The 25,150-nt window shown below is 52.1% G+C and overlaps 1 protein-coding gene across 8 annotated transcripts in view; it reads left to right on the forward strand.

Annotated features, from left to right (window-relative positions):
- SLC26A11 (solute carrier family 26 member 11) overlaps positions 1-25,150 on the forward strand; it is a 32,273-nt gene that overhangs the window by 1,932 nt on the left and 5,191 nt on the right. For 3 of the 8 annotated variants that reach the window (XM_017951052.3, XM_009191412.4, XM_009191413.4), the window contains 13 exons: positions 183-375; positions 780-788; positions 927-1,012; positions 3,400-3,479; positions 5,702-5,844; positions 15,213-15,388; positions 15,807-15,879; positions 18,359-18,409; positions 21,914-21,974; positions 22,856-22,911; positions 23,209-23,349; positions 24,508-24,635; positions 24,944-25,043. In XM_017951052.3, the coding sequence (XP_017806541.3) occupies positions 183-375; positions 780-788; positions 927-1,012; positions 3,400-3,479; positions 5,702-5,844; positions 15,213-15,388; positions 15,807-15,879; positions 18,359-18,409; positions 21,914-21,974; positions 22,856-22,911; positions 23,209-23,349; positions 24,508-24,635; positions 24,944-25,043 (1,297 nt within the window). The remainder of the gene's footprint in view (positions 1-182; positions 376-779; positions 789-926; positions 1,013-3,399; positions 3,480-5,701; positions 5,845-15,212; positions 15,389-15,806; positions 15,880-18,358; positions 18,410-21,913; positions 21,975-22,855; positions 22,912-23,208; positions 23,350-24,507; positions 24,636-24,943; positions 25,044-25,150) is intronic. The other 5 variants (XM_017951053.3, XM_009191414.4, XM_003913536.5 and 2 more) reach the window with 3 other exon arrangements.

A 25,150-nucleotide genomic window follows, 5' to 3' on the forward strand; every position in this document is an offset into this window, starting at 1 on the left:
GAAGTGACCTCCTGATCACCGCGGGTCCACCCACAGGGCAGGGTGGTGCACCTCTCACCTGTGCGTGCTTGGGTGCCCGGGACACAGCTGACACCCACAGATCCCGTGCTTGGACGCACACACTAGGGACCTGGTGGACAGGCCTCGGCCTCCTGCGTGCTCACCGCCGCCTCTCCCCACAGTACGGCCTCTACTCTGCCTTCGTGGGCTGCTTCGTCTATTTCTTCCTGGGCACCTCCCAGGATGTGACTCTGGGACCCACCGCCATTATGTCCCTCCTGGTCTCCTTCTACACCTTCCACGAGCCTGCCTATGCTGTGCTGCTGGCCTTCCTGTCCGGCTGCATCCAGCTGGCCATGGGGGTCCTGCATTTGGGTGAGGCTCTACCTTCTTGCCAAGGGGATGCCCTTGACCTCAGCATTTCCTTGTTTGCATTTCAAGGTCTATCCCCATGTGTGTCGTGGGGGTGGGTGTATGTGTGTGTGTGTGAGTCGTGGGGGTGTGGGTATGTGTGTGTGTGTCGTGGGGGTGTGGGTATGTGTGTGTGTGTGTGTGTCGTGGGGGTGTGGGGGTGTGTGTGTGTGTCATGGGGGTGTGGGTATGTATGTATGAGTGAGGTGTGGGTGTGGGTGTGTGTTTTGGTGTGTAGGTGGGTGGGTGGTAGAGGGGGTGGGACACTTGGCCTTTAATCTACTCTTTTCTGCTTAGAGGCCAGGACACTTTGGAGAAGTGCCTGTGGCCTCAGACCCCAGTTTCCCTTTTCTGCTCTCCAAGAACAGCCAAGCAGGGTGTGTTACCCCCAGTCCTTAGCTGCAGTATCTGTTCCCCAATCCCACCCGTGCCGCCTCCCCTAGCTCACATCTCCCCTCATCCTCTGGGACTGGGTGGAGCTGGGACCAGCTTGGTGTTCCCTCTTGGCCGGCCAGGGTTCCTGCTGGACTTCATTTCCTGCCCCGTCATCAAAGGCTTCACCTCTGCTGCTACAGTCACCATTGGCTTTGGACAGATCAAGGTAGGCACAGTGCCCACCCAGGACACTGCTCTTTGGCTGCTGCTTGTTGGCTCAGAGATAGCGGGAGCAGGACCGAGGCCAGTCCTGACCCCTGTGGTCAGTGGACGTCTTGCTGTTTCAGGTTGTCCTCTGTGGGTTAAGAAGCACGCGGTGCTCTCACGGGTCTCCTGTTAATAAATGACCCCCCGGGAGGGATGTTGCGTGATGGTTGGATTTTACAGCGGGTAACTTGGGGGCCGGTAATTCCATCCCCCTGCTCTTGCCCGAGTTTCTGTGCCAGTGTGCTTGGCTGGCTCTGTGACGTGGCTCTGTTCTCCCTGCACTGGGCACATCCAGCAGGCCCCACCGGTCACGGGCACGCTGCTAGAATTTCTACAAGCAAATGATTTCCCTATGCTAATTTAGCTAGATGGTTTAGTTCTGTGCCTTTTCTCCCCCGGTTTCTGTTTAATATTTCTTCAATGCCATGCATTTTATATTTCCTTTTAAAACATCTGTAAGAAGCTCTAAAGTCAGTCATCAGCTGAGGGTGTAATTTATTCTCTTTTTGCTGGGTTGTAAGTTCCTCGAGGGCAGGAACTGTCCTTCTCCCAGCCATGGCCGCCCAGCACTGGGCTTTTGCAGTAGGGAGGTGCTCAGTTGCGTGTGTGTGAAGTAAGCCCAATTCCACAGATGGGGCTGTGCGGCCCTCATGACAGACTAGGGTCACATGCTGCCTCCTGACCCTGTGTCACTGCCAGGCTCTGCTCCAGGCTAGCCTGAGACAGTTTTCCCTGATAGAGGTACCAATGAGAAGACCAAGGACAGGAGAATATGTGTGTGTGTGTGTGAGTGTGAGAGTGTGAGAGTGAGTGAGTGTGTGTGAGTGTGAGAGTGTGTGAGTGTGAGAGTGTGAGAGAGAGTATGTGAGAGTGTGTGTGAGTGTGTGAGAGTGTGTGAGTGTGTGTGTATGTATGTGAGTGTGTGTGGTTGAGTGTGTATGTGAGTGTGAAAGTGTGAGAGTATGTGAGAGGGTGTGTGAGTGTGTGAAAGTGTATGTGAGTGTGTGAATGTGAGAGAGTGTGCATATGTGAGAGTGTGCGTATGTGAGAATGCGTGTGTGAATAGACACTTTTTGCACTCTTGCTACGTGCGAGGCACTGGGCAAGACACTCTCCGTGTGTAATTCTCAGCACACCCGTGGGAGGTAGGTGTGTCATTATTTCCATTTTAGAGAGGAGAGACCAACTTAGGTGTGGGTGAGTGTGATTTGTACGTTATCTACGCGCATCTCTCAGGGTTAGCTTGGCAAATGCTGTTTCAGGGCATGGTTGTTCTTTATTCTGGAAACATCGTTTTTGGTATCAAGAATGTTCTTTTTAGGATCGCAGTGAGAGTGGAGAGTGCCTTGTTCAGGCCTTCATACTTGGCAACTCTAGCCCTGCGCAGGGACTCTGCAGCCATCCGGGGGGAGGGCGTCCCCTGACATGCTCAGGACAGAAGCCCCTACCCCAGCAGTCCCAGAGGCCGCCCACCAGGATGTCCTAACCCCACCCACCCCGTGCGCAGCTGTTTTAGGGCAGGGTCCTTGAGCCTGTGGCCCTGGGAGCCTGGGCCTCGACTTTCCCCTCTGACTCCTGTCAAGTCTCAGGCGACGTAAAGAACTAAAGCACAAGCTGTGCCTGCACTGTAGATCCCAGCTACGTGGGAGGCTGAGGTGGGAGGATCACTGGAGCCCAGGAGTTCAAATCCAGCCTGGGCCACAGAGCAAGCAAGACCCACCCCCTACAAAAAGAAAAAAAAACTAAACTGAAACACAGGATGGAGTGCCTTCCCCCGCCCAGGACCCCTGAGAGCTGGCATCATGGTGGGGAGATTTCTCCCTGGCTGAGGATTCCCCAGCCCGGCTTCTTGAAGGCTCTGGGAGCCCTCCACATCTGCGTGCCGCGAAGATTCCGCAGCGGCAGGGCTAGGGGGTGGCGGGGCACCTAGTGACGGAAGTATTCTCAAGCCAGTGGCAGCAAGGGTCTACATTGCAGGGGGCCTGGCCACCCAGCTGCCTCGAGCCAATGGGGGGTGGGGCTGGGCAGCCCATGGCCCCTGGCCATCGAGCTGTAGAACCCGGCTGCCTGCTATGGGGTCACCTACATTGTTTTTTATGAGAAAAGTAATTTAGAGAAACATATCACTGACCCAGTAATTGTGAAGTACTGTGTCCCCCGAGGGTAGCTTTGATCTCCTGCCCTAGGGGGCGTTGGGAGTGGGCAGATGGACCCCTGAGCCCCTAAGATGGGCCCCGGGAATGAGGGTCTGGGATGGGGGTTGTGGGGCAGGTGGGCGGGGAGCTGGGGCCAGATGGCCTTGGTTTGGGGGCAGGGCCTCTGATGAGCATCTCTGTGTTTGGACAGAACCTGCTGGGACTACAGAACATCTCCAGGCAGTTCTTCCTGCAGGTGTACCACACCTTCCTCAGGATCGCAGAGACCAGGTACCCCGGGCTTTGTTCCTCCCTCCTGTAAGGAAGCTCCTCCTCCCACACCTCCTCTGCCAGCCCCCACCTCAGTTTCCACGGCTGGTGGCTGCTCAGACGGGTCCCCAGAGCAGCCCCTCAGCAGCACCTGCGAGCTGGCAAGAAATGAGACTCTCAGCCCTTTCCAGACCTGCCCTGTCAGAGCCACTGTTTTTTATTTTATTTTATTTTTTTGAGACGGAGTCTCGCTCTGTCGCCCAGGCTGGAGTGCAGTGGCCGGATCTCAGCTCACTGCAAGCTCCGCCTCCCGGGTTTGCGCCATTCTCCTGCCTCAGCCTACTGAGTAGCTGGGACTACAGGCGCCCGCCACCCCGCCCGGCTAGTTTTTTGTATTTTTAGTAGAGACGGGGTTTCACTGTGTTAGCCAGGATGGTCTCGATCTCCTGACCTCGTGATCCGCCCGTCTCGGCCTCCCAAAGTGCTGGGATTACAGGCTTGAGCCACTGCGCCCGGCCCAGAGCCACTGTTTTAATAGGAGGCCCATGGTCTGTGCACAGGGGAGAATTCGAGAAGCTCTGCTCCGGGGAGCCGAGAGGCAGTGTTCCTCTCTCCACAGAGCTTTCTTGGGGGACAGGAATGGGAAGAGGCTGGGTAAAGAAAAAGAAGGCAGCGTGTCTCTCCCGGGTTGTGATTTGTGAAGGACGAGAACACAGGGCATGGGGCAGCTAACACAGACAGAACACAGTTGCCGCAGGGACGGCAGGTGAGGCTGTGATGAGAGATGAGGAGACCCAAGCACTTCCCTCAGGTGGTTTAAAGAACCTCTGATGGCCGGGCATGGTGGCTCATGCCTATAATCCCAGCACTTTGGGAAGCCCAGGCGGGCAGATCACCTTAGGTCAGGAGTTCAAGACCAGCCTGGTCAACATGGTGAAACTCCATCTCTACTAAAAATACAAAAATTAGTTGGGTGTGGTGGTGCGTGCCTGTAGTCCCAGCTACTCGGGAGGCTGAGGCAGGAGGATCACTTGAACCCAGGAGGTGGAGGTTGCAGTGAGCTGAGATTATGCTACTGCATTCCAGCCCGGGTAATAGAGCGAGACTCCATCTCCAAAAAAAAAAAAAAAGCCTCTGATGAGGGGTACCTCCCTGCCAGACCATCCAGCGGGAAGGTGGGATACCTCTCCACCTCTCTGGCTGGAAGGGACTGGAGGAGGAAGTGGTCTGGGGGACCTGTAGAGATGGCTGCCCAGTGCTGTGGCCTGGAGGGAGTGGGGGCGATCCTGGACCATCTTCCCCTCCCCCTGACCTGCTGCTAAAGCTTCCCAGCGGCTGAACCCAGCTGGAAGCCAGTGGGTTCCTTACCCTTCAGAGGCACCAGTGGGCAGGGGTCGGCCGGATGGGGGAGCAGTGATTATGGAGCCTGACCAGTTAGAGAACATCATGGACTGTCAGAGGGAAAAGGAGCCTGACTGACTGTTTAGTCCTAAGCCTTCTAGAATGTCTAGAGCAGGGTGTCCAATCTTTTGGCTTCCCTGGGCCACACAGGAAGAATTGTCTTGGGCTGTACATAAAATACACTAATGATAGCTGATAAGCTGGAAAAAAGAATCACCTAAAGAACTCATCATGTTTTAAGAAAGTTTACAAATTTGTGTTGGGCCACGTTTAGAACTCTCCCAGGCTGCACATGGCCCGCAGGCTGTGGGTGTGGCAGACCTGTTCTAGTTCTAGAGCCACCTGCAGAGAGCTGCTCAGGCTGGTCCTGTTCCTTGTGGTCACTCAGCAGATCCTGTGCCACAGACTTGAGTCCCAGAGAGCTTCGGGAGTGAAAATGTGAGCATGTCACCCCGCCGCCATTGTGACCCAGGCCTCTCCACTGCCCGTCCTGCACAAGCCTGTGTACGCTGAATTTTGAATTGAATTTTGAAGTAGAACAGGGATGTATATGGGTTAGGAGAAAGCTTAGGAGAAAAATCTCAGCCTGGCCTGTGCTTAGTCTTGCAGAGTAGCTTGCTAAGGTTCCTGAGCTTTAGTTAAGTGTTTGTGAAACAGCAAAAATATTGAAAGTGATTTATTTCCTTAAGCCTTGAAACTCGCCATCGTCTGGGGCCAGCCTGGGCATTGGGCCTCCCCTGGGAGCTTCTTGGCGCCTCCCAGCTTAAGCAGCAGCAAGACGCTGGAGTCAACAGGAGGCCTGGGCCAAGCTGGGTGGTGACCAGTCCTCTGCCTGTCCACAGGGTAGGTGATGCCGTCCTGGGGCTGGTCTGCATGCTGCTGCTGCTGGTGCTGAAGCTGATGCGGGGCCACATGCCTCCCGTCCACCCTGAGATGCCCCTTGGTGTGCGGCTCAGCCACGGGCTGGTCTGGTCTGCCACGACAGGTGAGGGACCTCTGGCTGACATCGTATGCAACCTTGGCTGCAGGTTGGGGTCACTTGGGGAGTCCTGAGTCCCACTCCCAGAGGGACTCATGTCATTGGTCTGGGTGTAACTTGAGCATTGGGACATATGAAACACCACACCAAACTCTGGGACATGTGATTGATTGATTGATTGATTGAGACGGAGTTTCGCTCTGTTGCCCAGGCTGGAGTACAATGATGTGATCTTGGCTCACTGCAACCTCCGTTTCCCAGGTTCATGTGATTCTCCTGCCTCAGCCTCCTGAGTAGCTGGGATTACAGGCGCATGCCACCACGCCCGACTGATTTTTGTATTTTTAGTAGAGACAGGGTTTTACCATGTTGACCACGCTGGTCTCAAACTCCCGACCTCAAGTGATCTGCCCGCCTCGGCCTCCCAAAGTGCTGGGATTACAGGCATGAGCCACCGCCCCTGACCCAAACTCTGGGACATTTAAAACTCCGAACCAAACTCGGTGGGTTCTGATGCAGCCAGAGCTGAGAACTGGCCAGCTCTGGTAGTTCTTACCCTGAAGCAGTTTTGCCCCCGGTGACATTTGGCAATGTTGGGAAACATTTTTGGTGGATACCACCAGGCAAGGCAGTTGCTGGCAGCTAGTGAGGAGAGGCCAGGAATGCCACTCAACCCCTGACAGTACACAGGCTTCCACAGCAAACAGTGATCTGGCCCAAAATGTCAGTGGTGCCAAGGTGGAGAAACCCAGTCTACTGGCCCGTCCTGGGGAGAGAAAGCAAATTCCACGGAGACCGACAGGCTCTGTTTGAATCGTGCAACTTGCTGGGGTCCAACTTCAGCTTCAGGGGTGGAGGCTGCAGGCTGAGCCACAGATAACCAAGGGTCCTCTGAGAAAGGGGTGGTGAGGGCTGCATTGTGGGAGGAGCAGCAGGCCTGTCAGCAGGTGAGGGACCGCCCTGGAGGAGGTGGAAGCCTCTTCTCAGTACATCCAAGATGGGCACAGGTCCCCTGGCTGAGCACCGGGCAGGGAGGCCCAGAGACGAGGGCACACCCAGGAAGGTCAGGAAGTCTAGGTGACTCCGAACCTTCTCAGAGCTGAGGGGACAGATTAAGCTCAGAACAGCCCGAGCTTGGCCTTGATGTTGGGGGGCTGCAAAATCCAACAGCCATAGGAGAGAGAGGGTGGCTGGATTTAGTTCTTGAGTCACTTCCTCCTGCCCAGGCTGGTCGGTTCCCTGTGGTCTCTCCCTGGATCCTGTTCAGCAGACTTGAGGCCGTGGTGAACACTGAGAGCCTCGTAGGGTGCAGAGGACACTGGGTTTAGAGTGGAGATGTCCAGCTTCCAGTCCCAGCCTGGCCTGGGCTTAGACTTGCAGAGTAGCTTCCGAAGGTCCTGAGCTTTAGTTCAGTTGTCCGTGAAATAGTGAAAACGCTTTGTTATCTTCTTCTTCTTATTATTATTTTTTGGAGATGGTATCTCACTCTGTTGCCCAGGCTGGAGTGCAATGGTGTAATCTTCGCTCACTGCAACCTTCCTCCTGGTTTCAAGCGATTGTGCCCCCTTAGCCTCGCAATTAGCTGGGATTACAGGCGTGCACCACCATCTTACCAGTCTAATTTTTGTATTTTTAGTAGAGGCGGGATTTCACCATGTTGGCCAGGCTGGTCTCGAACTCCTGACCTCAAGTGATCTGCCCGCCTCGGTCTCCCAAAATGCTGAGATTACAGGCCTCAGCCACTGCTCCCGGCCTATGCTTTGTTATCTTAAACCTTGAGACTCAGAGTGTGGCCTGGGACCAGCAGCCTGGGCCCTAGGCATCTCCTGGGAGCTTACTGGAAAGGCAGGATCTCAGGCCCCCACCCCAGATGTCCGAATCAGAATCTGTATTCTTCAGCGCATGCCCAGGGGATTCATCGGATCACCTTAGAAGTCAGAGATTGGAAGCTGGGCACGGTGGCTCACGCCTGTAATCCCGGCACTTTGGGAGACTGAGGGAGGCAGATCACCTGAGGTCAGGAGTTCGAAACCAGCTTGGCCAACATGGCGAAACCCCGTCTCTACTAAAAATACAAAACTTAGCTGGATGTGGTGGCGTGTGCCTGTGGTCCCAGCTACTCGGGAGGTTGAGGCAGGAGAATCGCTTGAACCAGGAGGCAGAGGTTATAGTGAGCCAAGATTGTACCACTGCACTCCAGCCTGGCGACAGAGCGAGACTCTGTCTCAAAAAAAAAAAAAAAAAAGAAGTCAAAGTTTGGGAACTGCTTAGAGACCCCATGTTTCTTAGAGACTTGTTTCGTATTACTTTATGAGATGGTGAGTCAGGTGCGGCCACAAGGGGAGACCAAGAAAGGTTCAGGAAGAAAACCGGTTTATTGTACTCACAGGTCCTAGAGACAGGAGGCACAGCATGCCATGTAGGGCCATGTCAGAGGACACCAGGGTGGCCAGGAGGAGAAGCCAAAGCTGTGGTTTAGGCCACAGCCTTTATTGAGGTTTTCAAGATAAAGGCAAGGTGAAGAAAGGTGACCAGCTTAGGACTGGCAGTTGGAGGAATTGTGGTGGGCTTCAGGCGTAAGGCAGAAAAATCTTGCCTCCTGGGGTGCAGGCCAGGCAGATGGAGGAAGGATGGCTCCCGAGGGGTTAGCTGGCATATCAGAGACACACTTAGGGCTGCTTTTGTTTCTTAAGACTTGCCTAACCCTGAAGGCAGTCTCTCCACAGCCAGAAAGGTCTTGTAAGATGTCAAAACGTCGTAATGTACAGAAACTTGAGAAACATTGACAGTGTAGGGTTGACAGTGTAGGGCTGACAGTGTAGGGTTGACAGTGTAGGGCTGACAGTGTAGGGCTGCTGTCTCCTTTTTCCCAGTGTGTGTAGCATTGTCCTGGGGAAACTACTTAAAAAGCTTTTGATTCTTACAACAGCTTTGAGGATGAATTTATTTTCTCCATTTTGTCAATGAGGAAAGTGAGCCTCTGAAAGATGAAAAATAAAACAGAACTTCTCAAGGCCACACGGCTGGGAAGGGGCAGAACAAGGATTTCACCCGAGTCATCTGCCTTTTTTTCTGAATGGTCTGTCTAGAAGTGTATCAATTTTAGTGATCGTCTGAAATAACTAACTTTTGGTTTCATTGATCTCCCTTTTGCTTGTGTTTTCTAGTTCATTGGTTTCTGCTTGGGGCTTTATTATTTCCTTTCTTCTATTTATTTTAATTTTTTTTCAAAAAAATGTTTTTTTCAATTTTTTTTTTTTTTTTTTTTTTTGAGGCAGAGTTTTGCTCTTGGCCCCCAGGTTGGAGTGCAATGGCGTGATCTCAGCTCACTGCAACCTCCACCTCCTGGGTTCAAGTGATTCTCCTGCCTCAGCCTCCTGAGTAGCTGGGATTACCGGCGTATGCCACCATTCCTAGCTAATTTTTTGTATTTTTAGTAGAGATGGGGTTTCACCATATTGGCCAGGCTGGTCTCGAACTCCTGACCTCAGGTGATCCACCCACCTTGGCCTCCCAAAGTGCTGGGATTATAGGCATGAGCCACCGTGCCCGGCCTTTTTTTCAGATTCTTAAGGTGGAAGCCTAGGTCTTTGATTTGAGACCTTTCTTCTTTTCTAATATAGTTGTTTAAATGCTATAAATTTCACTCCTAGCACTACTTCGTTTGCATCCCACAATTTTGGTATATATGCTGTTTTTCAATTTTCATTCAGTTCTAAATACTTTCTGATTTCCATTTTGACTTCCCCTTTGACCTGTGGATTATTTAGAAGTAGATTATATGATTTTTCCTTTGAACCATGGGAGTTATTTAGTTTCCAAATAGTTGGGAATTTTCCAATTAGTACTTTGCCATTGATTTCTAATTGAGTTCCATTGTGATAAGAAAACATACTTCATGATTTAAATTGTTTTCCTTTATTGAGAGTTGTATTATGGCCCCGAATATGGTCTATCTTAGTGAATGTTCTGTGTGCACTTGAGAAATAATGTTTTCTGCCATTATTGGGTGGAATGTTCTGTAAATGTCAGGTCTAATTGGTTATCTCAGACTACTATATTCTTGCTGATTTTCTTTCTATTTGTTCTATTGCTTATTAAAAGAAGAATGTTGAAATAACTTCAGCTATAGCTCTGACTTTGTCTATTTTCCTTTCTTAGTTATCAGTTATTGTTTCATATATGTTGAAGCTCTGTTTTTTAGTATATAAACATATAGAATTATAATTTTCTCTTGGAATGTTACTCTTTTTTTCTGGGCAATATTCTCTGCCCTGAAATCTACTTTGATACTCAGAGAGCTACTCCAGCTTTCTTTTGATTAGTATTAGCATATCTTTTCCCATCTTTTTACTTTTTTTTTTTTTTGAGACAGAATCTCTCTCTGTTGCCCAGGCTGGAGTGCAATGGCATGATCTTGGCTCACTGCAACCTCCACCTCCCAGGTTCAAGCAATTCTTGTGCCTCAGCCTCCCAAGTAGCTGGGATTACAGGCTTGCACCACCAAGCCCAGCTAATTTTTGTATTTTTAGTAGTGATGAGGTTTCACCATGTTGGCCAGCCTGTTCTCAAATTCTTGGCCTCAAGTGATCCACCTGCCATGGCCTCCCATAGTGCTGGGCCACCACACCCAGCCTCATATCTTTTTACTTTTAACATATTTAATTAATTTGTGTTCTTGTGTTTAATGGTATGTTTTATAGGCAGCATATAGATGGGATTTGTTTTTAATCTAATAATCTCTGCCTTTTAATTGGAATGTTATGCCATTTATATTTAATGTCATTATTGGTATGTTTGACTTTAGATCTACCATATTGCTGTTTGTTTCCTCTTTGTCTCATTTGTTCTTTGTTCCCTTTTCCCCCTCTTTCTACCTCTATTGATTATTTTTTATGATTCCATTTTATGTCCTTTATTGGCTGATTAGCTGTAACTGCTATATTTAGTTTTTGTTTCTAAGTGGCTGCTTTAAGGTTTGTGGTAAACATCTTTATCTTGCTACAGTATACATTAAACTTCAACTTCATGTGACGTAAGAACCTTACAGCAGGCCAGGTGCAGTGGCTCACACCTGTAATCCTAGCACTTTGGGAGGCCGAGGGAGGCGGATTGTCTAGCTCAGGAGTTCAAGACCAGCCTGGGGAACATGGCAAAACCCCATCTCTACCTAAAATACAAAAATTAGCCAGGCATGGTGGTGCATGCCTGTAATCCCAGCTGCTGGGGAGGCTGAGGTGGGAGAATCGCTTGAACCTGGGAGGCAGAGATTGCAGTGAGCCAAGATCCATCACTGAAGCTGCAAACTCCTGGGCTCAAGTAATCCTCCTGCCTCAGCCTCCTGAGTAGCTTGGTCTACAGGCATGCATCACCACATTTGGCTAATTAAAAAAATTTTTTTTTGTAGAAACGGTCTATGTTGCTCAGGCTGGTCAAAGATTCTGGGCCTCAAGTGATGCTCCTGCCTCAGCCAACCAAAGTGCTGAGATTGCAGGCGTGAGCCACCATTCCCTGCAGGAACAAAGTCTTTTATATTTATCCATGTAGTAACTGTTTCTGGTGCTCTTAATTCCTTTGTACAAATCCAGATTTCCATCTGGTATCATTTTCCTTCTACCTGAAGGACTTTATTTTTTCTTCTGTTGCAGGCCTGTTGGTGATTAATTCTTTCAGCTTTTTCTTTCTTTCTTTCTTCCTTCCTTTTTTTTTTAAATTTTTTTATTTTAAGAGACAGGATTCTGTCACCCAGGCTGGAATGCAGTGGCGCAATTACAGTTCACTGCAGCCTTAAACTCCTAGATTCAAGCAATCCTCCTGCCTCAGCCTCCTGAGTAGCTGGGACTATAGGTGTGCATCACCACACCTGGATACTTTTTTATTTTTACTTTTTGTAGAGATGGTGTCTTCCTACGTTGCCCAGGCTGGTCTCTAACTCCTGGGCTCATGGGATCCTCCCACCTTGGCTTCCAGAGTGTTGGGATTACAGGCGTGAGCCACTACTCCTGGTCTTCTTTCAACGTTTGACTTTTATGTGTCTGAAAGTCTATTTTGCCTTCACTTTTCAAAGATAGTTTTGCTGGTGATAGAATTCTCGACTTTTTTTTTCAATACTTTTTTAAAAAAAATTATTTTTTTTTTTATTTTGAGATGGTGTCTTGCTGTGTCACCCAGGCTGGAGTGCAGTGGCACGATCTTGGCTCACTGCAATCTCTGCCTCCTAGGTTCAAGCGATTTTCCTGTCTCAGCTTCCCAAGTAGATGGAATTACAGGCACATGCCACCATGCCCAGCTAATTTTTGTATTTTTAGCAGAGATGGGGTTTCACCGTGTTGGCCAGGCTGGTTTCGAACTCCTGACCTCAGGTGATCCACCTTCCTTGGCCTCCCAAAGTGCTAGGATTACAGGCGTGAGCCACTGTGCCTGGCCTCAGGACTTTAAAGATGCTGTTCTGCTGTCTTCTGGCCCACTTGGTTTCAAGAAGTGTGCTGTCATTCTTATTTTTGTTCCTCTGTATGTAACCTTTTTCTCCACTGCTTTTAAAATATTCTTTATCACTGGTTTTAGGCAGTTTCATAATGTGGCTTGATGTAGTGTTTTTTGTTTGTTTGTTTTTTTCTGTGTTTATGCTTAGGATTCATTGAACTTCTTAGATATGTGGGTTTGCAGTTTCATCACATTTGGAAAATATATACCCATGTTTTCTTGAAATCTTTGCAGTGTCCCCCTATGTGATTCCACAGACTTTTTTTGCAGACGCCCATACCTGTATTTCAGGCACCTTGAAGCTGTTCCCACAGCTCACTTGTGATTTTTAGTCTTTTCCATTGTGTGTTTCCTTTTGGATAGTTTCTACTGCTACATTTTAGTCTTTTTTTTTCTGTAATGTCTCCACTGTTGTTAATTGTATCAAGTGCTTCTTCCATCTCAGACACTGTGGTTTTCATTGCTAGAAATCCAATTTGAATCTTTTTTTTCTTTTTCTTTTCTTTCTTTCCTTTTTTTTTTAAGATGGAATTTCGCTCTGTCGCCCAGGCTGGAGTGCAATGGCGCAATCTCAGCTCACTGCAACCTCTGCCTCCTGGGTTCAGGTGATTCTCCTGCCTCAGCCTCCCAAGCAGCTGGGATTACAGGCACCCGCCACCACGCCTGGCTAATTTTTTGTATCTTTAGTAGAGATGGAGCTTCACCTTGTTGGCTGGGCCAGTCTCGAATTCCTGACCTCAGGTGATCCACCTGCCTTGGCCTCCCAAACTGCTGAGATTATAGGCGTGAGCTACCATGCCCAGCCTCAATTTGAATCTTTTAAAATGTGTTTTGTACATCTTTACTTAACAGTTGCAATCTTTCCTTTTTTTTTTTTTTTAAGTATATGGAATTTGGTTACAGTTATTCTTTTAATGTCCTATTAACTATTTTAATTCTTTTTTTTTTTTTTTTTTTTGAGACGGAGTCTTGCTCTGTCGCCCAGGCTGGAGTGCAGTGGCTGGATCTCGGCTCACTACAAGCTCTGCCTCCCGGGTTCATGCCATTCTCCTGCCTCAGCCTCCCGAGTAGCTGGGACTACAGGCGCCCGCCACCTTGCCCGGCTAGTTTTTTGTATTTTTTAGTAGAAACGGGGTTTCACCATGTTAGCCAGGATGGTCTCGATCTCCTGACCTCGTGATCCGCCCGTCTCGGCCTCCCAAAGTGCTGGGATTACAGGCTTGAGCCACCGTGCCCGGCCTATTTTAATTCTTTTAATGTCCTTTCACATTACATTTGGTTACAGTTTCTCTTTTAATGTCTGGTTAATTCTGTCATCTTTAACTATGTTACTTTTGGGTCTTTTTCTCATTTTCATTTTTATTTTTTGAGACAGGGTCTCACTGTGTCACCTGGGCTAGAGTACAGTGGCATGATCATGGTTCACTGCAGCCTCAACCTCCCAGGCTCAAGTGATCGTCCCACCTCAGTCCCCCAAGTAGCTGAGACTACAGGCATATGCCACCGTGCTCAACTAATTTTTTATTTTTTGTAGAGATAGTGTCTCACTAATTTGCTCAGACTGTCCTCAAACTCCTGGGCCCAAGCGATCCTCCTGTCTTGGCCTCCCAAAGTGTTGGGATTACAGGCATGGGCCACTGCACCCAGCCATATTTTCCTGCTTCTTTGTATGCCTAGTAATTTTTGTTTGCATGGATGCTAGACTTTGTGAGTTTGAGGTTATTGCATGCTGGATATTTTTGTATTCTATAAATCTTCTTGAGCTTTGTTCTGGGATATAGTTAAGTTACTTAGGACAGTTTGATCCATTTAGGATCTTACTTTTAAGCTTTGTGAGCTGGACCAGAGCCGTGTTCATTCTAGGGCAAGCCTAATCTGGCCCACCACTTGATTTTGTAAATAAAGTTTTATTGGAAAGTCACTCCCATTCATTTACTTTGTCAATGTCAACTTTTATGCAGTAATAACAGACTTGAGTAGTTGCACCAGAGACTTTATGGCCCACAAAGCAGAAGGTTTTTAGTATTTAGTCCTTTACAGGCCTTGGGCTAATCTTCTCCACTGCTGAGGTAAAACCCTCAGGAGTCCCTGATGCTCCATGAATTATGAGGGTTTTTCACTCTGGTGTGAGTCCCTGGGATTGTCCCTTGTAACCCTCTTCCCCACTGTGGATTTGGGTCTTTTTCGCCCCACTTTGCCTCGACCAGTTCTCTGCTGCACACCCGAGGGCACCTCTGCAGATCTCTGAGCTCTGTCTCTGGCCACCTTCTCTGCTCCTGTGACCTTGCTGTCAGCTCCAGCCGCAGGCCTCCTCAGACTCCCTCCCAGCATTGCCCCCTGAACTCAGGGGGACCCCTGGGTTCTGCTCGGGGGTCCCCTCCATGCACATAGGGACCATCAGGGAAACCACAGGCAGCCGGCGGGGCAGTGACAGACTCACCTCCCTCGTTTCCCCGTGGCCGTCATGCCCGCTGTCCCACGTCTTAGTGGCCATCATGCCCACTGTCCCGCATCTTGGAGGCCATTGTTTTTGTTGTTTGGGGAAGGGGGGTACATCTGGCTTCTTCCTCCCTTTTGCTTTGAGGTGGATGTGCCCTGGGCACCTGATTTCAGAGAGTCTTTGCCGGGGTGCACGACATCCAGTCACCTGGAGCTTGGCAGCAGGTGGCATGTGCACCTGTCTGCAACATGCAGCTCTGCCATCCCACCTGCTCATGCTGCCACATAGCACTTGTGCCTGTGCTATGTTTCCCAGAGTACAGAGTGAGGACTGTGGCCCAGCGGGGACCTCTTCTGCCCCTGGGGTGTCTGCCCCAATAATCTGGAGGCAGCCACGCTACCCCACGCTTGCCAGGAGCAGGGTCCTGGACGTACCTCTCCTTCTCTCCTAGCTCGCAACGCCCTGGTGGTCTCCTTCGCGGCCCTGGTTGCATACTCCTTCGAGGTGACTGGATACCAGCCTTTCATCCTAACAGGGGAGACAGCTGAGGGGCTCCCTCCAGTCCGAACCCCGCCCTTCTCAGTGACCACAGCCAATGGGACGATCTCCTTCACCGAGATGGTGCAGGTGGGCAGAGCCAGGAGCCAGGATGGCGTGGCCGAGGCTGCAGTGGCCCCTGGCCTGGCCCCTACCCTGATGCGTCTGCTGGGTGCCAGGGGGTCTGAGGTCAGTTGGGACAGCTGAGTCCTCAGGAAGGGACATCTCCGTCATTAAAGAATCCCAGGTCGGACGCAGGCTCAGCGAGCTCAGGGATGTCACGTTTGTGTTCCGGGGTGCTTCTCCTGTTTTGGACTCCAGCTGAGGATGAATTTGCTGTGTTCCTCCCAGCACCTGGCGCCTCTTCAGACAAGGAGGTGCCTCCTGCAGCTGACAAGCGCTTGCTCCTGTTACCTGTGGGGAGGTGTGGCTCCTTGCTGCCTTCATGGGACACTGCTGGGTCCTACCCCTTAGGAAGGCCACTCACCATCCCTCTCTCCTCTCTCAGGATATGGGGGCCGGGCTGGCCGTGGTGTCCCTGATGGGCCTCCTGGAGAGCGTTGCGGTGGCCAAAGCCTTCGGTAAGACACCTGTCACCCACGCCCCAGGCCTCCCAGTGAGCCGGCTGGGCTAGGCCTGCCTGCTTTCTAGCTTGCTTTTATCGGTTACTAGTGTTGGAAATTTGAATTCGTAATACATGCTCATGATAGATATATACGTATTATGTACATATGATAAAACTGGATCTATAACGAGACATTGCCCTCCCACCCCATGGTGTGCTGGTGAGTGTTGTAACAGCCTCTGCTCTTCGTGGAAATAAAAGGTTTTGCTTCGTGGCCCTTGCTGATGTCCATGGTGTAAATGCTACTGTCTGATTTTGAGGTCACATCGCTGAATGGGGACTTTGCACATGGAGCTGGGTTGAGATCTGCATGAACAACCATATTCTATGGCATCTCCACCATGTAGATACAGTGGGTGCAAATAACCTCATCAGCAGTAGCCAAATGCCAAATACATTAGGAAGTGATGAGTTTTAAGTATTATCTTTGGGCCAGGCATGGTGGCTCACACCTGTAATCCCAACACTTTGGGAGGCCGAGACGGGAGGCTCGCTTGAGTTCAGAAGTTTGAAACCCACCTAGGCAACATAATGAGACCTCGTTTCTATTAAAAATAAAAATTAGCCGGGCATGGAGCACACCTGTGGTACCAGCTGCTTGGGAGACTGAGGCAGGAGGATCACTTGAGCCCAGGAGGTCGAGGTGGCATTGAGCTGTGATAGTGCCACTGCACTCCTGCCTGGGCAGCAGAACAAGATCCTGTATTATCTGTTTAGTTGAAAGTTTTGACTGGGCGTGGTGGCTCACGCTTGTAATCCTAGCACTTTGGGAGGCTGAGGGGGGCGGATCAAGAGGTCAGGAGATCAAGACCATCCTGACTAACATGGTGAAACCCCGTCTCTACTAAAAATACAAAAAATTAGCCGGGCGTGGTGGTGGGCGCCTGTAGTCCCAGCTACTCTGGAGGCTGAGGCAGCAGAATGGCGTGAACCCGGGAGGCGAAGCTTGCAGTGAGCCAAGATCATGCCACTGCGCTCCAGCCTGGGCGACAGAGCGAGACTCTGTCTCAAAAAAAAAAAAAAAGAAAGAAAAGAAAAGTTTGCCAACCTCTGTCTTAGATCCATGCTCCTGTGCCTTCCCCTCACATCTTGGCCTGCTCACCTCTCTGAGATGGCCCATCTTAGACTTTCCAGTCGTCTCAACTGGTCATCAGAGAGATTTCCAGTTTAAAATGTTTTTCTCGGTGGGCGCAGTGGCTTACGTCTGTAATCCCAGCACTTTGGGAGGCCGAGGTGGGCGGATCACCTGAGGTCAGGAGTTCAATACAAGCCTGACCAACATGGTGAAACCTGATTTCTACTAAAAATGCAAATATTAGCCAGGCATGGTGGCGTGCACCTGTGGTCCCAGCTACTCAGGAGGCTAAGGCAGGAGTATCTCTTGAACCTGGGAGGCAGAGGTTACGGTGAGCCAAGATCACTCCACTGCACTCCAGCCTGGGTGACAGAGCAAGACTCCATCTAAAAAAATAAAAATAATAAAATAAAATGTTTTTCTTATTATAAAAAGTGTGGTAATCCCAACACTTTGGGAGGCCTAGGCAGGAGGATCGCTTGAGCTCAGGAGTTTGAAACCCACCTAGGCAACATAATGAGACCTCGTTTCTATTAAAAATAAAACTAGCTGGGCCTGGAGCACACCTGTGGTACCAGCTGCTCGGAATCCTAAGGCAGGAGGATCACTTGAGCCCAGGAGGTCGAGATGGCATTGAGCTGTGATAGTGCCACTGCACTCCAGCCTGGGCTGCAGAACAAGATCCCGTATTATCTGTTTAATTGAAAGTTTTAATTTAATTGTTAATAGTGGCTATGTTTATTAATATACATTCATTGTAGAAAATGTCAAAAGTGCAGAAATGAGTAAAGAAGAGACAAATCACCTGTAATCTGTTTTACTACCACAATTAACTACTGTTTACATGTTTTCTTCTTGTTGTTTGAGACAGGGTCTCTGTCGCCCGGACTGGAGTGCAGTGGCACGATCTCATCTCACTGCAGCCTCAACCTCCTAGTCTCAAACCATCCTCCCACCTCAGCGTCCTGAATATCTGGGACTATAGGCACACACCACCATGCCTGGCTAATTTTTGTATTTTTTTGTAGAGATGGGGTTTTGCCATGTTGCCCAGGCTGGTCTCGAACTCCTGGGCTCGAGCGATCCTCCTGCCTTGGCCTCCCAAAGTGCTGCTATTACAGCTGTGAGCCACTGTACCTGGCCTGATTACATGGTACTGTACCTGTTTGCACTCTGTGATACATTCAAGCACATGTTTACATGCGCATATATATGAATATTTTAGATGTGTATTCGTATAGTTACATTTACAAAATTTATTGCCATACGTAGAAATTCATAATCTGTTTTACATTTTGTGAATACTTTTTGAGTGATGTTGAATATCAGTGACCATGTCTTTACTGTTGGTTCCCTTTAGCGTCTCAGAATAATTACCGCATCGATGCCAACCAGGAGCTGCTGGCCATTGGTAAGACCCCAGCTGTGGGGAAGAACCCCTGTGGGCCTCCAGGGACCCAGGCCTGCCCCTCTGTGTCTCCTGCGTCGTAGGAAGACCGTGATGGTGGTGATGAACTGGGAGGGCAGAGGTGGCCCCAGATGGGCTCTTCTGGAATATTTTGTTTTGTTTTGGGTTTTTGAGACGGAGTCTTGCTCTGTTGCCCAGGCAGGAGTACAGTGGCGCGATCTCGGCTCACTACAACCTCTGCCTCCCAGATTCAAGCGATTCTCCTGCCTCAGCCTCCTGAGTAGCTGGGATTACAGGTGTGTGCCACCATGCCTGGCTAATTTTTGTATTTTTAGTAGAGACGGGGTTTTACCATGTTGGCCAGGCTGGTCTTGAACTCCTGACCTTAGGTGATCCGCCTGCCTTGGCCTCCCAAAGTGCTGAGGTTACAGGCATAAGCTGCCGCGCCTGGCTCTTCTGGAATATTAATAAGAACTCATTCCCAGACCTCCACACTGCTCAGTTTAACCCCTAAGAATAAGGAGCTGACATCTGCTATCTGTCCTACCACTTACTGTGCACCTGTGCTGTGTACACGACCCTGAGGTCTGTAGCCTTGGCCTAGATCCAGGAACATCTGGAATGTCCCACCTCAAGGAGGGAGTGCCCAGGGACGGGGTCGAGAGCTGAAGGCTGTGGCCGGGGGAGTCCAGAGGAGTCTTCTGATTGTGCCTGCACCCTGCCTTGTGCCTCCCTCCAGGCAGGGGCAGGTGGATTCATGAAGACTTGGGGGCCCCAAGTTGCCTGCCTGTGGATGGGGGTCATGCCCGCTTTCACCGTTTAGTTTCCTCTTGTTAATCTCTGCAGGCTGACTTCTTAGTGGTATATTTTGAGACCACAGTGTGAATATATATATATTTTTGTGTGTGTGAGACTGAATCTTGCTTTATCGCCCGGGCTAGAGGGCAGTGGTGCCATCTCAGCTCACTGCAACCTCTGCCTTCTGGGTTCATCCGATTCTCCCACCTCAGCCTCCTGAGTAGCTGAGACTACAGGCGCGTGCCACCATGCCTGGCTACTTTTTGTATTTTTAGTAGGGATGGGGTTTCATCATATTGGTCAGGCTGGTCTCGAACTCCTGACCTTGTGATCCGCCCGCCTCGGCCTCCCAAAGTGCTGGGATTACAGGCGCCCACCACCGCACCCGGCCCAGTGTGAATCTTAAATTCAGTTAACGTGACTGAATCGTGGGTCCCAGGCCTTCCTGCCTTTCCTTCTCGCCCCTCATGAGACTGGCGCAGGGTAACCCAGGAAGCACCATGGGCTTCTTCCCAAGGGGTGTCCACCCTGACAATTTCATGAGAGCCATTTGGCTTCTTGACAGCAAAGTGAGTGACCCAGGTTGGGTCACAAAGGGACGTTGCCCGGGCTCCTCTCTGAGCCATGGAGAGCGGGGCATTGTCTAGTTGAGTGGCGGAGCTCGGGCTTCCTAGGACTCACACACTCCCAGGCCGAGAAAATCCACAGCCTCCCCGAAGCCTCCCAGTAAATCTTCCAAATGTGATTTCCCAGAGCATCCCATTCCCATTACTTTACTTATTATAATTGTTATTTGAGACGGAGTCTTGCTGTGTCGCCCAGGCTGGAGTGCAGTGGCACGGTCTCGGCTCTCTGCAACCTCTGTCTCCTGGGTTCAAGCAATTCTGCTGCCTCACCCTCCTGAGTAGCTGGGATTACAGGCGCCTGCCCCCAAGCCCGACTGATTTTTGTATTTTTAGTAGGACAGGGTTTCGCCATGTTGGCCAGGCTGGTCTCGAGCTGCTGACCTCTGGTGATCCGCCTGCTTTGGCCTCCCAAAGTGCTAGGATTACAGGCCTGAGTCACAGCCTCTGGCCCTATTCCCATTACTTTAAAAATACCACAGAACTATTCTGATGGCATGCTGAGTTCCAGGGATACAACGCAGACAGAGCGAAGGTCAAGGTTACTGTGACAGCCATGGGATTCCTTGATCTCAGACAGGCCAGGTAGGCTTTAGCAGCCGCACAGCAAGAAGCTGGCTGATGTCAGCCCGTAAAGGCCAAGCTGGGAGGGGTCGCCCTGGTCAGCTTTGGCTCACAGAGTTGGGTCCCCAGCCCAAGCTGTTGCAGAGTGAGGATGATCCCGTGCAGCCTGTGGTCACCGGAGGCCTCTGCTGAGACCTCCCACGCCTGCATTTCCTTGTCCTATCCCCTCTCTCTCAGGGCTGTGAGCTGGGCCATGTCACCCGGGATGCCCTGATACTGAGTTGGCCCCAGCCCAAGCTACCTTGAGAGCAGGCCCTGCACCTTTGTAACCTGAGAACCCACTGTGGGTCTTAGCGAGCGGGAGGGATTCTGGTTTTAGTGGTGCCTCCAGGTGAGACAGATGCTGGTGGGAGCGTGGGGTCAACCTGAGCAGTGATCCCTGTTCTCGGGCCTCAGCGATGCTGCAGGCGTGGGCTTTGTTGTCGGCAGCCGGCATCATCTGGGGAGGCAGCATACCAGCCATGACCTTGGCCTCACTGTGGCTGTCGTCTTGTGAGAAGGAGTGCTGGGTTTGAAAGGAACTGGGTGGAGAACTGTGGGCAGCCACTGACCTCCCGAGCACGTAGGGTTTGTCTTATGGGCGCTTTCGTCTCAGCTGTCACCCCCTCCTGGGCGGTGAGATGCTCCCCTCTGTTCTGCTTGGGGAAGGCATGTCCTAGTCACATAGGAGAGGCTGGGTGAGAAGTGTTTGAAAGCTAGGATCTGGCTGGGCGTGGTGGCTCACACCTGTAATCCCAGCACTTTGGGAGACGGAGGTGGATTTATCACCTGAGGTCAGGCGTTTGAGACCAGCCTGGCTAACATGGCAAAACCCTGTCTCTACTAAAAATACAATTAACTGGGTGTGGTGGCTCATGCCTGTAGTCCCAGCACTTTGGGAGACCAAGGTAGGTGGATCACCTGAGGTCAGGAGTTTGAGATCAGCCTGACCAACATGGTGAAACCCCATCTCTACTGAAAATACAAAAATTAGCCAGGTGTGGTGGCACATGTCTGTAGTCCCAGCACTTTGGGAGGCCAAAGCAGGTGGATCACTGAGGTCAGGAGTTTGAGATCAACCTGGCCAACATGGCAAAACTCTGTCTCTACTAAAAATACAAAAATAAGCCAGGCGTGGTGGTACGTGCCTGTAATCCCAGCTACTCGGGAAGCCGAGGCAGGAGAATCGCTTGAACTGGGAGGCGGAGGCTGCAGTGAGCTGAGATCGTGCTACTGCACTCCAGCTTGGGCAACAGAGCCAGACTCTGTCTCAAAAAGGAAAAAAAAAATTGCTAGGCTCTACATCTGCAAGAGTGTGGCCTGTTTTCTTCCCTGAAAGAGTGCACAGGCTCAGGCCCCCAGGATAATTCTCCCGAGCCCTGCCTTCCCGCCTCCCTTCTGGGTTTTTATCCCCTCCCCATCTCCTTTCCCTCCGTCCTGTGTGCCTACCCTCCCCGATCAGCCTGTCTTGCCTCCTCCCCAGGTCTCACCAATGTGTTGGGCTCCTTCGTCTCCGCCTACCCAGTCACAGGCAGCTTTGGACGGTGAGTGACGTGTCTTCCACTTATGTTTGTCCACGTTGGATGCCTTTACGGTGTTATCCTGACGAGGAGTCTGCCTGCCCTGACCCTGGCGCCCCATCCTCCGCTGTGAACTCTCCGTGGAGGGGCAGGGCTGGGGGTCACCCCGCTGTCCTCCAGGGTGTCCTCTGTTTCTTTACTCTCGTAGATGGTCCTGCAGTTTAATACTAGAAGCTTCCACTGGGCATTGTGGTATACCCTTGTTATCCTATTTACTCTGGAGGCGGAAGCAGGAGAATCGCTTGAGCCCAGTGGGTTGAGGCTGCAGTGAGTTGTGACTGCACCGCTGCGCTCCAGCCTGGGCAACAGAGCAAGACTCCGTCTCTAAAACAAATGCTGGAAAGTTCCCAGCACGCCAAAGCCCTTCTGGCTCCTGGTGCTAGAGTCAATTCCTAAAAGGACGTGGAGACAGGAAGGGCTGCAGCTCTGCCCTGAAGAAGCCAGGCGTGAGGCTTAGCCCAGACACCCTAGGGCCCCTCCTCAGTCAGGACAACAGGATGGGGGTGATCTGTGGCTTAAAGGAGAGAAGGAGGCACCGCTTGGCAGTGCCCGGTGCCCCAGCTGCTGACGCTCGCCCTGCAGGGTGTGGGGCCCCCACCTGGACGGGGGCAGGAACCCGAAAGGACGTGTGCTTCCTGAACTGCTTCCTGTAGTCAGGGTGGCCTGAGCACAGCGCTCTGTGACTGCACCCTAAGTCTCTTTGCCTTGCCCCTCTCGCAGTCCCCGCCTGCTTCCTAAGCTGTGCTGGGAGCTGACGTCCCCTCGGAAGAACGGCCACAGGGTGTGGGCTGAGGTCTCCCCTTTCCTGGCCTCTGGTGACTGACGGTCCCTGTGTTGCCTTCCAGGACAGCCGTGAACTCTCAGTCGGGGGTGTGCACCCCGGCGGGGGGCCTGGTGACGGGTGAGGCCCTGCATCTTCCCCTTGTGCCCCCAGCCCTGAGAGTGGGAGAAAGGGAGGAGGGGGCCCAAGAGACGTCCCTTTGGCTCCTGGGCCGCGTGCCCCGGGACTGCACAGGGACTTGGGGGGCCACAGAGGAGTGGGGGGACCACAGGAGACTGAGCAGGGGCTGGGGGCCTTGGCACTCGTCGCCCTACCCCTGCCCCGTCCCCAGTGGGCTCCGCTGAACAGGAGGCTGCTATGCTGCGTGCTGGGGGGACCCTGCGCCCCCGAGGTCACCCGTGTTCCCGCGCCCCGCAGGAGTGCTGGTGCTGCTGTCTCTGGACTACCTGACCTCACTCTTCTACTACATCCCCAAGTCCGCCCTGGCCGCCGTCATCATCATGGCCGTGGCCCCGCTGTTCGACACCAAGATCTTCAGGACGCTCTGGCGCGTTAAGAGTACGTTCTTGTCCTACCGGGAGAGCACTGTGATGCAGTGTCTGAACGCGGAGAATGTCATTTGTGCTACACCATTTTCCTGCAGCCACTGCTGCGGGGCTGGGGCTGGGAAGTTAGGGCAGTCCCGGAACAGAGGAGTGGATGGCCAGGAGATGGCCCCAGAGATGGTCCAGAGGCTCAGTGGGAAGAGCTGGAGCTCCTTGTCCTGATACCTGGGGTCCTGAGGGGAGCACTGACCCGGGGGAGAGTCTCCTCCTGATCCCCCTGCCCTCATTCCCACCCTCCCTGCTGCCTCTAGCCACCGGCCCAGCTGGGGGAGGGACGGGAGATGTGCCTGGTGACCAGCAGGGGCAGTGGAACAGCCTTGCACGCGGGCCCTGACTGCCAGTTCCTTTAACTTAACACATGTTGTTTTCTTTTGTGGAAGAAGCATGCAGTGGGTTCACCTAGCTGACTTGGCATTTTCTGGTCAGCCCCAGCAAGTTGCCAGGTGAAAGGACGGATAATTTTCTTACATGCCTGTCGCATGCCAGGGCCTTTCACATGCCAGTGCGCTGGGGCTTTAGAACAGCCCTGAAACATGTTAATATGCCCACGTGGAATGGGATGGTCGCTACCGCTAGAAACCGAGGCTTAGCCAGGGTGGGGCGGGCCTGACCTACGTGAGGTGGAATCCCCGCCAGGCCTGAGCCCATGCACTTTGTCCCCAGGGCACCTTCTTGGCCAGGTCTCAAGAGTTCACGTGGTCCCTGCCCCACTCCTCAGGCCAGCTCTGTGCCCTAACAAGCTGCTGCCACTTCCCTCCCTGAGGTGGGAGGCCAGGGACCGAGCGGGCAGGTCTCAGCTGTGCTCAGTTCGGATGAGGAGGGACCGAGCGGGCAGGTCTCAGCTGCGCTCAGCTCGGATGAGGAGGGACCGAGCGGGCGGGTCTCACCTGCGCTCAGCTCGGATGAGGCGGGCATTTCCTTCCTTCGACTTGAAGCCTGGCCTGGTCAGCAGCTGCTGTCCCCAAGTCCTCAGGAGTCCCCTCGGGGGCTGCTTTGGGTCCATGAGCACCTTTACTCATATGTGGGGGTCAGAAAGCTCCCACTGGTCAGCAGGGCCATGTTGGGGGCTTGGGTGGCTGCCAGGCGCCCCTCAGCAGCACCCTTCTCCTAGGACTGGACCTGCTGCCCCTGTGCGTGACCTTCCTGCTGTGCTTCTGGGAGGTGCAGTACGGCATCCTGGCCGGGGCCCTGGTGTCTCTGCTCATGCTTCTGCACTCCGCAGCCAGGCCCGAGACCAAGGTACCCTGCCGTGGCCTCTGAGTGGGGAGTGCGCTGGGGGCAGGACTCCTGGGCACGGTCTTACGTGTTGAGGGTCTGGGGTGATGGTGGTCATGGGCGCTGCTGAAGGGGACCGCTTGCTGGCAGGCGGGCAACCACCCCGCTATAAACCATGGTGTTCTCCCACTGTGTGGGGGCCGTGGGGGTCTCCCCTTAGCACCCCACTCCCGGTTCCCTCCAGTGTGCTAGGTTGGGTGGGGGCTTCCTGCTTGGGACAGGCCAAGCCTGGTGGAGGCTGCCCAGTCTCCAGGACTCACTCCTCCCTGCAGGTGTCAGAAGGGCCGGTTCTGGTCCTGCAGCCGGCCAGCGGCCTGTCGTTCCCTGCCATGGAGGCTCTGCGGGAGGAGATCCTAAGCCGGGCCTTGGAAGGTGCATGGGCGGGGGCCAAGGTGGTCTGAGGTCGTTCCCCTGTCCTCTGCCCTCCACTCCCAGCTGTTCAGGACCCCAAGGCCCTGTCCCTGACACTTTCCAGTCCA

Source organism: Papio anubis, chromosome 17 (assembly GCF_008728515.1).
Source record: "Papio anubis isolate 15944 chromosome 17, Panubis1.0, whole genome shotgun sequence".
Classification (NCBI taxonomy): domain Eukaryota; kingdom Metazoa; phylum Chordata; class Mammalia; order Primates; family Cercopithecidae; genus Papio; species Papio anubis.